The sequence below is a fragment of the Silene latifolia genome, chromosome 8, assembly GCF_048544455.1.
Source record: "Silene latifolia isolate original U9 population chromosome 8, ASM4854445v1, whole genome shotgun sequence".
In the NCBI taxonomy this organism is placed as follows: domain Eukaryota; kingdom Viridiplantae; phylum Streptophyta; class Magnoliopsida; order Caryophyllales; family Caryophyllaceae; genus Silene; species Silene latifolia.
This window is the reverse complement of record NC_133533.1, coordinates 7,199,766-7,214,517: the sequence shown is the minus strand read 5'-3', so window position 1 is coordinate 7,214,517 and position 14,752 is coordinate 7,199,766. Positions and strand designations below refer to the sequence as shown.

The 14,752-nt window shown below is 36.0% G+C and overlaps 3 protein-coding genes across 3 annotated transcripts; all 3 read left to right on the top strand.

Annotated features, from left to right (window-relative positions):
- Positions 1-330: 330 nt before the first annotated feature.
- LOC141594552 (putative F-box protein At3g52320) lies at positions 331-1,374 on the top strand. The gene has a single exon (XM_074414563.1). The coding sequence runs from the start codon at positions 331-333 to the stop codon at positions 1,372-1,374; it is 1,044 nt and encodes a 347-aa protein (XP_074270664.1).
- Positions 1,375-2,871: 1,497 nt separating this feature from the next.
- Positions 2,872-4,020, top strand: LOC141594551 (putative F-box protein At1g46840). The gene has a single exon (XM_074414562.1). The coding sequence runs from the start codon at positions 2,872-2,874 to the stop codon at positions 4,018-4,020; it is 1,149 nt and encodes a 382-aa protein (XP_074270663.1).
- An 8,527-nt stretch (positions 4,021-12,547) lies between these two features.
- Positions 12,548-13,564, top strand: LOC141594550 (putative F-box protein At1g60370). Its single transcript, XM_074414561.1, has one exon. The coding sequence runs from the start codon at positions 12,548-12,550 to the stop codon at positions 13,562-13,564; it is 1,017 nt and encodes a 338-aa protein (XP_074270662.1).
- Positions 13,565-14,752: the final 1,188 nt, after the last annotated feature.

Here is a 14,752-nt window from a genome sequence, read left to right as displayed (position 1 = left end):
TAGATAATTAAGGTAAGGGATATAATAATTCTAAGATATTATATGTTGTACAGAAGCATGGGCCACCCCGTGTTGGATGTTGGGCCTCTGCTGCGCCGGTGTCCACAAAATATAATAGTACTAGGGTTTCTTCATTGTAAAATAAGTCAAAAACCCTTTGTGGCTGCCTTAATTATAACGTTTTCACATAAACACAATTACTTTGATCAAAATAAGTTTTGAATATTGTGTTCCTTTTCGTGTTCTGTTGCGATTTTGATTGAATTTAAACCGTCTTAATAAAGTGGTCTTGTGGGTTGAATTCTAGTTACTAGCATAGTTGATAGTTCCATGGAGTTGAATGTAGAGCACTGCAAGACGAGTGCTGCATCTGATGCAGACGATATTCCTGAAGAAATTAAAATTGAAATCTTGACGAGGCTGCCATCCAAGTCATTGTCGAGATGCAAGTGTGTTTCGAAACACTGGGATGATACATTAACCATACAAGCATTCTTGGTTAGACATTCTCGTTCATATGATAAACACCCAAAACTTGCTTTTGTGGCACGCTCGAGTATTTGGGGACAAGACTATGTTATCTCATTCGAGCTTAACGATGACAACACCCCCAAAACGACCACTTTGCCTGTGGCAAAGCCAAAAACAACTGACTCTTTGATCAGAGGGAAGAAATTATCTTCGTCTGATTTTCCTATGAGTAATTATTTATACATGTCCAATATATGCAACGACCTAATTTGTCTCTTTAATCCAAATTCAACTTTTATCGGTCTTTTAAACATAAGAACCCGGGATTTTATCAAGCTTCCTGCAATAACTAAGAAGTATGTGAGATCTTTCAAATATTGGTATGCATTAGGGTTTGATCCTGTACACAAGGTATTCAAAGTTCTGGGTATGACTTATGGACGCATCACAAGCAAAGAGTGTACCAATGCCGCGATTTTGACTATTGGATCGAACTATTGGAACCCAATAGACTACAAATGTTTTCCTAGTTCACTAACCAAGAGCTTGGCTTGGCGGAGTACCACCAATAGCCGTTGTCTTGATGGAGTGATTTATTGGGTCCATAAAAATACAATCGATGATGTTATTGTGCTGACCGTTTTTGCTTATGATCTGAACTGCGAGGCGTTCAGAGATTACGAGCTTGTCAAAACACCCATGCAAGACAGGACATTCAGATATTATTTGACATCTTTGAAAGAGCGCCCAACTCTGTTTATTTGGAAGATTAAAAATAGGGACACCGAAGAGGTAGAACAATGGACATTAATTAACCATAAAAATCCGAATGCAGCTTGGAAAATGAGGAATTTTACTAATCATAATTTTCGCATACCGGTACCTTATGGCTCTTCCTCTTGATGATACACCTGTTGCAGGTGGTGGCATCCTCCTGTTACAATATTGGAAATCGATTAATTCCGAGTGTTCTGGGTATTTATCGTATGATCTTGAGAATTTTGCTATAGAGTAATATGCTATACACGTTCTATATTTATTTCATTACAGTGTTGTAATTGCAATTTAAGATTTTATGTTGCATTTGTGCCTAAAATAGTGTTCACATATATTCGAGTAAAGTGGAGCATCCTGGTATTTGATGTATGATCTTGAGAATTTTGCTGTGGAGTAATATATAAAATTCTCAAGATCATACATCAAATACCAGGATGATTCACTCCACATAGAATCTAAAGAGACAAATTACGAGTGATGAAATTCCTGAAGAAATGAAGGTTGAAATCTAGTCAAGGCTGCCACTCAACTCATAACTCATTGTCAAGATTCAAGTGTGTATCGAAACACTGGAATACTACATTAACCATTCATCATTATACGTCAAGTCCAAAGAGGGATGCAACCTTACTCACATGTCAACAACAATAGCGTTCGTACTAACAACGACCCTTGAAAATTGTGACGAGAATTGCACCAAATGGTCGATAATGAAAATTTCGTAGAAAGCGGCTAAACAATAGCATTCGTACTAACAAAAAAGCAGAATATCATATCAAACAGAGTTAATAAGCAAATTATAAGTCAACATATTTATTAAATCTATTAGACAGCGTAACATGATTTGTTATTTCGCATTATTGGAGTAGCAACAACAGTGATGAGTTTTTGATGATGAAATTAATGTAATCACTACAGTAGAAGACACTACCTCTGTTCTAAAAAGATGGATCCTTTATGTATTGTTTTCGTAATATAGAGGAAGTAGCTTATTGCCCGCCATTGTATTATGTTGAAATATTGCAATTGTATTTGTCGTAATATCGCCATGTCAGTTGCGATTGCAATGTCAATTTCCTAACGTGTGGCGCGTACGATGTCATGGTTTACCGGTATAATATTTATAGCTTCTATTTGCGTAATGCGTATGATATAGCTTCTATTAGTCTGACGAGGGATAAAGCCGCTGGTCTAACTAGCGGCTTTTCCATTGTAAAAATCTTATAAATACACGGCTATTAATGTTATGAATAACAACAATAAAGCCGCTACCTTAATTGACGGTTTTACCTAAAATTTGAAAAAATAAAAAATAAAATTAGTGACGTGGACCTATTGATCCAAATAGTTTAAAACCAACTCCGAAATCCCAATTATTTTGCCAAATACCCTCATTTAGCCATAAATTTCCAAATTGAACCACAGAAGTAATTAAAGAGATTGTATACGAATGAAACTAGGAAAGAAATAATTGAAGAGATAAACTCAATATAATTTAAAAAGATTCGGAGTATATATGATAGAATTTTCATGTGATAATCTCATTCAAATACTTCGATCGTATATAATTAAAGTTCTCATTCAAATACTTCAATCACGGTTACTCGAGTATTTGATAGTTCCATGGAGATGAATGTCGAGCAAAAGGTTAAAGGCAGAGTTAAAAGGCGGATGTGCGATACGAGCAATGCATCAAATACAGACATTACGGAAGAAATTCAGATTGATATCCTGTCGCGGCTGCCACCCAAGTCATTGTCAAGATTCAAGTGTGTTTCGAGACACTGGAATGATACATTAACCATACAAGCATTCTTGCTTAAACACTCTCGTTCATATGATAAACATCCGAAACTTGCTTTTGTGGAACGCTCGACTTGTTGGAGTAAAGACTCGGTTATCTCATACGAGCTCAACGATGACAACACCCCCAAAACAGCTACCCCTCGGATCAGAGGACAGGATGTTTATTTCACTAATTTTGTTATGAGTAATTTTTACAAGTCCAATATATGCAACGACCTAATTTGTCTCTTTCATCCATTTTTAACGTGTGTCGGTCTTTTAAACATAAAAACCCGGGATTTTATCCGTCTTCCTGCTATAACTATTAAGTCGGGTGATCGATTCAGATTTGGGTATGCATTAGGGTTTGATCCTGTACAAAAGGTATTCAAAGTTCTGTGTAGTATTTACCGAAGCACAAGCAAAGGGTATACTACCAAGGCCGCGATACTGACTGTTGGATCGAAATATTGGAACCCGATAGACTTAAAATCTTTACCTAGCTCAGAGACTAAGAAGTTGGCTTTGCGGAGTATCACCGATAGCCTTTGTCTTAATGGAGTGATTTATTGGGTCCATCAAAATACAACCAATTGTTTCGGTGATTTTATTGTGCTAACCGTTGTTGCTTTTGATTTGAGTAGCGAGGCGTTCAGAGATAACGAGCTTGTCACGACACCCATAAAAAGCCAAAGACAATACTATTTGACATCTTTGAAAAAGTGCCCGACTCTCTTCATTTGGAATAATATGCAATTTGATGAGACTGATGAGGTTGAACAGTGGACATTATTTAACCATAAAAATACGAATGCGATTTGGAAGAAGAAGAATTTTACTAATAATTTTTCCATAGGGGTACCTCACGAGGTTCATGCGGCAGCAACTGTTGCAGGAAGTAGCACCCTGCTACAATATTCAAAATGGATTAATTCCGAGTATTCTTGGTATTTATTGTATGATCTTGAGAAGTTCGCTGTAGAGTAACATATTTTAGTTTTCATATATATCGTTTTATGTCCCATTTTCCTTTGTGAATGTTAAGGTTCGAGATTTTGATACCTAATTGTATTTCATAGTTTTACTCATAATATATTTTTTTTAATGTCATTCCCATTTCTCGTGTATTTTTTGCCTGGGGTTCGTTCCACTTCAAATGGAGCCAAGAATTTATTGTAATTCAGTTCCAAGTTGCGATAATAGAAAATATAATAGCCGACTAAACTTGTTCGCCTTCTTTTTCATGTGAGACGGTAATCTATCAATGCAATATTTCTCAATCCAATTTTTATTATGGATTATTCAGACACCTTTGATTGTGTCGTTAACAGTTAACACAAGGGGAAGTTGCGTACATCCGATTTCTTTTTGCCTCACAGTTGTAGAAGTCATGAAATGCTGTAATGATTTTGTTATGTACTGATCTCTTGTGAATGACATTTAGATGTCGAATTTTTAAAATCAGATTTTCATATGACTTTTAGACGTCGGGTTTTCTATAAGTCTGCACGCAGTCGATTGATCATGATTGTGTCCATAATATTTTTAGTTCTCAATTGATTTTTAGGAAAGTATTATTATGCGGTATATATAGGAATATAGGATATATATAACAAAATTTTCGGTTTCCGAGTTGTGTTAGAATAATTAAGGTAAGGGATATATAATTTCTAAAAGGACTAGGATATTGTATGTTGTGACTTGTGCGGAAGCGTGAATAACCCGTGTTGGGCCTCTGCTGCGCTGGTGTCCACAAAAATATAATAGTACCAGAGTTTCTTCATTGTACAAATAGTCAAAAACCTTTTGTGGCGGCCTTAATTATAACGTCTTCACATACACATACTTTGATTAAAATATTTCCATGGAGTTGAATGTAGAGCAAAAGATTGAAGGCAAAGATAAAAGACGGGAATGCAATACGGGTGCTGCATCTGATGTAGACGACATTCCTGAAGAAATTCAAATTGAAATCTTGACGAGGCTGCCATCCAAGTCATTGTCGAGACTCAAGTGTGTTTCGAAACACTGGGATGATACATTAACCATACAAGCGTTCTTGGTTAGACACTCTCGTTCATATGATAAACACCCAAAACTTGCTTTTGTGGCACGCTCGAGTATTTGGGGACAAAACTATGTTATCTCAGTCGAGCTTAACGATGACAACACCCCCAAAACGACGACTTTGCCTGTGGCAAAGCCAAAAAAACCTGACTCTTTGATCAGAGGGAAGAATTTATCTTCCACTGATTTTCCTATACGTAATTATTTATACATGTCCAATATATGCAACGACCTAATTTGTCTCTTTAATCCAAATTCAACTTTTATCGGTCTTTTAAACATAAAAACCCGGGATTTTATCAAGCTTCCTGCAATAACTAAGAAGTACGCGAGGAGTACTTCCAAATATTGGTATGCATTAGGGTTTGATCCTGTACACAAGGTATTCAAAGTTCTGAGTATAACTTATGGACGCATCACAAGCAAAGAGTGTACCAACGCCGCGATTTTAACTATTGGATCGAACTATTGGAACCCAATAGACTACAAATGTTTTCCAAGTTCATTGACCAAGAGCTTGGCTTGGCGGAGTACCACCAATAGCCGTTGTCTTGATGGAGTGATTTATTGGGTCCATAAAAATACAATCGATGATATTATTGTGCTGACCGTTTTTGCTTATGATCCGAATCAAGGGGCGTTCGAGATTACGAGCTTGTCAAAACACCCATGCGAGATAGGACATTTAGATACTATTTGACATCTTTGAAAGAGCGTCCAACTCTGTTCATTTGGAATATTAAAAATGGTGACACCGAAGAGGTAGAACAATGGACATTATTTAACCATAAAAATCAATGCGACTTGGAAAATGAGGAATTTTACTAATCATAATTTTCCCATACCGGTACCTTATGCCTCTTCTTCTGATGATACACCTGTTGCAGGTGGTGGCATCCTCCTGTTACAATATTGGAAATCGATTAATTCCGAGTGTTCTGAGTATTTATCGTATGATCTCGAGAATTTTGCCATAGAGTAATATGCTATACATGTTTTATATTTTTTCACTACAGTGTTGTAAATGCAATTTAAGATTTTATGTTGCATTTGTGCTTAAAATAGTGTTCACATATATTCGAGTAAAGTGGAGAATTTTCGCTGTGGAGTAATATATACTCCGATCATTCTTGTATTGTCGGATTATCCCCATTTGACATTGATGGTCATTTTCGCAAGGTAAAATTTTTGATCATTTTAATTCCCTGAATGAAACATATACCCCGGGTTTGATTAAGGTAAGGGATATAATTCTAAAAGGAAACATAGGAAATTAGGATACTGTACAAATAGCTAAATACTCTTTGTATGATTTCACATACTATGTTTTAAAGTAGTGTTCCTTTTCGTGTTTAGTCCTAAATAGTGCAACTTTCATCACAAGTAGTGTAACTTTAATCGTATAGTCCAAATTTATGTAACTTTTATATTTTAAGGGTCAAACTTTATTCATAAATTTAGAAAAGAAAAAATTAACCTGGGAGTAAGTTTAAAAAATTAGATTAAGTATAAGTGTAATTGATAATTTACTCTTTATATTATCTGCATTTGACTTTGATGGACTACAAGGTCAAACTGCATTGTTACAACAATGATTCGCCTTCTTAGATTGAATTACTGTTGTATAATGCAAAAAAACCCAAAGATTATTCTGTTCGATCTTTGGTTCCGGATTAGAATGAATAAAAATGATTGCGTCTCTTTTATTTGATGCAATTCTCGGTGCAATATTTATTTTGGTTTAGGGAAATTTGCTTTCTTATTAGTTTCATTACCTGTAGTTTTTTGATGATGAAGCTAATGCATTCAGTACACACTGTCCAAGAATTTGAGATATTATTTATAGGAATATATCAATCGAGTATGTAGGCAAGCGCGGCCGTGTATAATAATTGGGATATTTATGGATTGGAAAACATCGGTATGGAAAGCTGAAAATGCTTTAGGTAACGGCCGACTCACCTTAATACTTGTGTAGGTTCGCTTTATACAAGAATTTGTGATTGTCCATTAATTTTCGGAGAGTATTGATTTGCGGTATATATAGGATCATACCAGAATTATCGGTTTCTGAATTGTGTTAGAATAATTAACGAAAGAAGCAGAATTCTAAAAGAACTAGGACAGGGAAATAGGATACAAATAGCCAAATACCCTTTGTGGCTTTCTTAATTATAAATTTCGAGTTCTGTTTCTTTTAATGTTCTGTTGCGGTTTTGATTGAACAAAAACCGTGTTAATTAGTTAAGTGATCTTGTGAGTTGAATTCTGGTTACTAGCAAAGTTGATAGTTCCATGGAGTTGATTGTAGAGCAAAAGATTGAAAGTGGAGATAAAAGACGGGAGTACAATACGAGTGATGTTTTAAATGCAGACATTCCTGAAGACATTCAGATTGAAATCCTGTCGAGGCTGCCTCCCGAGTCATTGTCGAGATGCAAGTGTGTTTCGAAACACTGGAGTGATACATTAACCATACAAGCATTCTTGGTTAAACACTCTCGTTCGTATGATAAACATTCAAAATTTGCTTTTGTGGCACGCTCGATCACTTGGGGGAACGAGTCGGTTTTGTCATTCGAGCTCAATGATGACAACACCCCGAAAACAACGATTATGACTGTGAACGGGAGTTGGATCAGACTGCAGGATGTGCATTTGTCTTATTTTCTTACGCGTGATCATTTTTACATGTCCAATATATGCAACGACCTCATTTGCCTCTATATTCCATCCTCAACGTGTGTCTGTCTTTTAAACATTAATACTCAGGATTTTATCCGTCTTCCTGCAATAACTATGAAGTCTGATATGAGTGATTTCAGATCTTGGTACGCATTAGGGTTTGATCCAGTACTTAAGGTTTTCAAAGTTCTGAGTATTATTAACGAAAGCACAAGCAAAAATTGTACGAGAACCAAGGCCGCGATATTGACTGTTGGATCGAAGTATTGGAAGCCAATAGAGGGTGAAAGTTTACCTGGTTCGGTGATCAAGAAATTGCCGTGGTGGACTAGCACCAATACCCTTTGTCATGACGGAGTGATTTATTGGGTCCATGAAAATACATTAAATAATGTTATCGTGCTAACCGTTATTGCTTTTGATTTGAATCGTGAGGTGTCCAGACAATACGAGCTTGTCAGGACACCCGTGAGAGATAGGATATTCGAATACTATTTGACATCTTTGAAAGAGTGCCCTACTCTGTTTATTTGGAAGACGAAAAGTGATGTAGAACAATGGACATTATTTAACCATAAAAATCCGAATGCTGCTTGGAAAATGAGGAATTTAACTAATCATAATATTCCTATAATGGTACCTTACCCTTATCATGGGATAACTAGTGCAGGAGGTAGCATCCTGCTACTACAATGTCGTGGATCGACTAATTCCGGATGTTATTTGTATTCGTCCTACGATCTTGAGAATTTCGCTTTAAAGTAACATGCTATAGCTTTAAATGTGTTACTTATGAAGTTGGAGATTGTCATGGAATTTTTCGAGAGACAGTTAAATTATCAGTAACGCTGGCGACTTTCGAGATTTTAGTTTTATACACTTTGTTAATAATTACAGTACTGATTTATTATTTTCTTAGATTGTAATGGTCAGAATTATTGGATCAGCCGTCTATAGGTAACAGAAAACAGTCAGACTATATTGTCGGATTGTCCCCATTTGACGTTGATAATCAACAAGGTAAAAACTTTTATCACTTTAATTGTCGGATTGTCCCTATTTGTCGGATTGAAGGCAGTTTAGAGAATCAGAATATCATATCGAAATTTTTAATTTAACAGCGATGAATCATCTCAACCAAATGGTTGAGGCCCAACTATTATATTTATTCCTATTAGGGTTTCCTACAAATCTGACTGTCCGATGTTTATTGATAATAATTGTCCAATTTTAGGAAAGTGTTGTCTTGCGGTATATAGGATATAATAACAAAACTATTGATTTCTGATAATTCCGAATTGTGTTAGAATAATTGTGAGTCTAGTGGAATTCCAGGGTAACCTCAAAGCCTCCTAAGGAGGAATTGCGAGGGCCTGGGTTCGATTCCCTAGATGAACACTTTCCTGGGGACCTGACGCCCGGAGAGGGAATAATCCCCGCGGGAAAGAACTCACATGGTACAGGCGCCTAGCAGGGTGGGGTCCTGTATCCGGGGAGGATCCAACCTCCTCGTCATCAAAAAAAAAAAAAAAAAGGTAAGTAGTTAGAATCCTCAAAGGACTAGGAAAGGGAATTAGGATACTTTTAAAATACGGTCTCATTGCCATACCTAGTACAAATACCCTTTTTGACTGCCTTAATTTGAGTATTGTCGCTTTTCGTATCCTTTCGCGGTCATGATGGAAATAGCAACCGCCTTAGTTAAATTATCTTGCGAGTTTTACAACCGTCTTAGTCGAGTGATCTTGCGAGGTTTAACGTTTAATGTGAGCGATGTATCATCTGCAGACTTTCCTGAAAAAATTCAGATTGATATCTTGTCGAGGCTGCCATCCAAGTCATTGTCGAGATGCAAGTGTGTTTCGAAACACTGGAATGATACATTAACCATACAAGCATTCTTGCTTAAACACTCTAGTTCATATGATAAACATTCAAAACTTGCCTTTGTGGCACTGGCACTGGAAAACAATACGGTTTTGAGATGGAACAAAATTATCTCATTCGACCTGACTTATAATAGTTTTATAGGCGGCGGAAGAGAGACGAGTACTTGAGGAGGTAATAATAGGGTATCGGAATATTTCATCATCGTCTCATGACCGATCATTACTATTACAACTCTAATATATGCAATGACCTCATTTGTCTTTTTAATAACTCTTCAAGGAGTGTCGTTCTTTTAAACGTAAGAACTCAAGATTATATCCGGCTTCCAGCAATGACTATGGATGAGTATGCGGATCCATTAATGAGATTTTGGTATGCATTAGGGTTTGATCCTGTAAATAAGGTATTCAAGGTTCTGAGTATTAATGATCGAAGCAAAGGGTGTGGGACCAAGGCCGCGATATTGACTCTTGGAACGAAAAATTGGAAACCAATTGAGTATGAATGTTTACCTTGTTCGGTGACTGAGGACTCGATTTATTGGAGTAGCAACAATAGCTTTTGTCTTGATGGAGTGATTTATTGGGTCAATGAAACTAAAATTGATCAAAATGCTATTATGTTAACCGTTGTTGCTTTTGATTTGAATCACGAGACGTTTAGAGATTACGAGCTGTTTGGCGAGGATGGTGGGACATTCAAGTACTATTTGACATCCTTAAAAGGGTGCCCGACTTTGTTCGTTTGGAAGGAAGAAGGTGATGAGATACAACAGTTTACATTGTTTAACAATAAAAATCCGAATGTTGCTTGGAATTGGAGAAGTTTTATTGCACATGGTTTTCCCAAAAACTTGAATTACGGTAGTCGTTGGAATTGTGTTGCAGGAGGTAGCATCCTGCTACGTCAGGTACGAAGTAATGAAGTTTCGCTTCGAGATTTTGTAAATGTCCCAAAAGATGTGTCTTGGTCTCCGTATAAATGGTATGATCTTGAGAAATTCGCCTTAGAGTAACACTCTGTATCTCTCATATTATCCTCATTTGACTTTGATTATCAGTAGTGTTGTTGACTTCCGAGATTTTAGTTTAAAAACTTTAATTTGTTAATGTAATGATTTATGGAGTGCAAAACCTCTTATTTTGATGCTATGATTTGTTGCAGCAGGCAGTATGGCCTGAGTAAATGTGATTTAGTTTTTGGGTACCATACTTTGATGAGACTAAATGGTCGCCCCTCTTTTTAATGTGAAGTAGTAGTCATTCAATGTAATTCTCGATGCAATATTTATTAGGAATGTCCTTAAATAGACTGTATCGGCAAGGCTATGTACATCTGGCCCCATAAATTTTTTTCCAAAATGGGGCTCAAACGCAAACAAATTAACGAGATGAGTGTTATTTCAAAGTATTTATCCAAAATGGGTCCACGTCATCATCGAACCTAGGCTCGGATAAAAGTCATTCACCCGCTCAGCGACCATACCCAAGGTGTGAGTTAATGGCAGCCAAACCTCAAGTTTATGATATCAAATTAATGGCAGCCAAACCTCGACTTAAATCGCTCTGGGAGGGAGCGACTTGAGCCCCCTAAATCGCCATTTACTGTTATTGTTGTCTGAGGGAATTTTCTTTTCCTATGTGCTTCAATTTCTGCATAGCAAGTATGTAGGTAAGCACGGCAGTGGGGATCGATGTATCGGGTAACATTGGTGCAGAAAGCTGAAAATGCTTTCGCGTAAAGGCTTATATTTAGGAGTACTTTTATACCAAAGAATTGATATTTGCATATGTGAATGAAAAAAAAAAAAAAGATATCTAGTTGTCTGCGACGAAATTACATATAAACTAAACCATAGAAATCTGCAATGATGAAGTCTAGTGATTATAATTTGTATGAAATTTTCAGAAGACTTAGGTTCAAGAGCAATCTTGTGGAGTATTTATGGCCTGAGTCCATGCCTTCTAGAATTCAAGCTTGTCACTCTCGGGTGGCTTACCTGCTATACATGGTTTGCACGCTATCATGTATATCCGAGGGTTTACCCATTGCACATCAAAGGTTGTGGTTGGGTTCCCATTGCGCAATAACTAGGGGTGGTAATGAGACGAGACATCTCGTAAGTAACTTAAGATCGGCTCGATCAAGGCTTGGTCAAAGCTCGGGTCGTGCGAGATCGGCTTGAGCTCGTGCTCGGCTCGAGATCGGCTTGAAAAGCTCGCGAGTGGCTCAAGCTTGTGTGATTATATAAGATATTGTTCATATTTTATAAAAATATTTTATCTTGATTATATCATCACGTATCACATATATCAAATATCTCACCGATTGCCAAATATTTTATATTTAATCTTCGAGCATTGTTATTGAAAATATCGGAAGAAAAAAAAATAAAAAAATTTATCATTATATATAGGTTCGATTTGAGCTTGAGTTTCGTTAAAGCTCGCAAGCTTGATAGCGAGCACATTCTTAACATGCTCGGGTGAGCTCGAAATTGGCTCGAGCTCTATTTTTGGTTCTTGAGCGCAAGCCGATTAGCCGAATTAGACCAAGCTCGGACTCGACTCGACTCGTTATCACCCCTAATAACAACCAAATCTCAAGAGATTGTACAGTAATGAAACTAGGAAAGAATTAATTGAAGAGAAACGCAATAATATAAAAAGATATACTCCCTCAAAAAATAATATAGAAAGATGCCGAGTATATATGATAGAATTTTCATGTGACAATTTCATTAAATACTTTGTGGCTGCCTTAATCGTATACTCCGTATAATAAAAGTTCTGATTAATTGTTTCTTTCTGGTTCTTTCGCGGTTTTGATCGAATAACAGTCGTCTTAATTAAGTGATCTTGTGAGTTGAATTATGGATGCTTGCAAAGTTGATGCATCAAATGCAGACATTCCTGAAGAAATTCAGATTGATATCTTGTCGCGGCTGCCACCAGAGTCATTGTCGAGATTCAAGCGTGTTTCCAAACACTGGTATACCACATTAACAATACAAGCATTCTTGATTAGACACTCTCTTTCGTATGATAAACATCCTAAACTTGGGTTTGCGCTACGCTCGAGATTTTGGGGGAAAAAATTGATTATCTCATTTGAGCTCAACGATGACAATACCCCCAAAACAACTGGCTCTCTTGTGAGAGGGAAGGATGTATATTTCATTGATTTTCTTATGAATTATTATTCTCTCACGTCCAATATATGCAACGACCTAATTTGTCTCGTTAGGAATAGGCCATTTTCAACGAGTTTCAGTCTATTAAACATAAAAACCCGGGAATTTACCCAGCTTTCTGCAATAACTAACGAGTCTATGATCTTATCTCGGAATGCATTAGGGTTTGATCCTGTACATAAGGTATTCAAAGTTCTGTGTGTTATTCACAAGAGAGAAAACGAAGATTATGCTATAAGCATGGTCGCGGTATTGACAGTCGGATCAAAATATTGGAACCCGATAGAGTATCAAAGTTTACCTAGTTCATTGACCAACAACATTTTTTGGTTTTGGAAAGAGAGCATTTGTGTTAATGGGGTGATCTATTGGGTCCTTCAAACTACAATCAATAATTTTAATGTGCTAACCGTTATTGCGTTTGATTTGAGTTTGGAGGCGTTTAGAGATATCGAGCTTGTCACGAGGCACGCGAGAGGTACGATATTAAGATACTATTTGACATCTTTGAAAGAGTGCCCAACTCTATTGATTTGGAAGATTAATAAAGATGACGAGACTGAAGAGGTAGAACAATGGACATTATTCGACCATAAAAATCCAAATGCAGCTTGGAAAAGGAGGAATTTTACCGATCATAATTTTACCATTACGGTGTGTTACGGCTCTTATGATATACCTGCTGCAGGGTGGTAGCACCCTGCTACAATATTCAGCATCAATTGATTCCAAGTGTTCTTATTATGTATCGTATGATCTTGAGAATTTCGCCATAGAGTAACATGTTATAGTTTTAATTTGCCTATGTGAATGATATAGGCTTCGAGATTTTGTTATGGTAAATTTATCGGTGTTTGTTAGATCGATGCACTTCACAAACATTGTGTTATGGAGTTCTCTAATTAGACCAGTCAGACGGGCGAATTACAAGTTAGGTAATTTCGGGTTCTCGTACGATAAAATACAGGTCAAGTTTATACAAGTTTCGAGTCAAGATAGGGTCAAAAACGGGTAGATCAATGACGTTTTTCTCCATTCAATTACAACTTCCTTCTAAAAAATTTTAATATTTTAAATGATAAAAACTTACCATGACTTTTTTGAGTCTGGGTTGAACAATACGGGTTATTTTGGATTATTGTTAGGTCGTGTCAAATTTTGACAGGTCTACCTCTGATATTTAGTTCTCTATCTTATTATTATTATGTTTTGATCATAAATTCATAACAAACTGAGTATTGTTTCTTTCAAAATCGCGAAAGTGGCAATTTGCCCCATTAACTTTGTTCAATGGTGAAATTAGGCCCCTTAACTTTCAATTGTAGCAATCAAGCCCCATAACTTTAATAAAAAAGTGAAATTCAACCCCATTATTTGATTTTTCATGAAATTCCACCAAAATTCATTTTTATAATCCAATTAATCAAATATAAAATTTAATTTTATAACTTTATAAATTTTATACAATCCAATTTTTTATAATTTTACAGTTTTAGACAATTTATTCTAAATATAATAATAGTTCATACGATTGTATTACATTTTTATTTTGTTTAATATAGATGAATGTAAAATTATTATTTAGATGAGTAACTAAACTTATATAAATTAAGAAGGTTAAAATTAGTAATTTTATGTATTATTAGTTGTATAATATAAATATAAAATTTTTTTGATGAAATTTAAGTGAAAAATAAAAATTGGGGTTGAATTTCACTTTTTGTTAAAGTTATGGGGCTTGATTGCTATAATTAAAAGTTAAGGGGCATAATTTCACCATTGAACAAAGTTAAGGGGGTAAATTGCCACTTTCGCGACTAATAATTGTTATGATAGAAACTATGCAAGTATTTAGCTCTCTAATTCTCTATCTTGTTTAAGGAA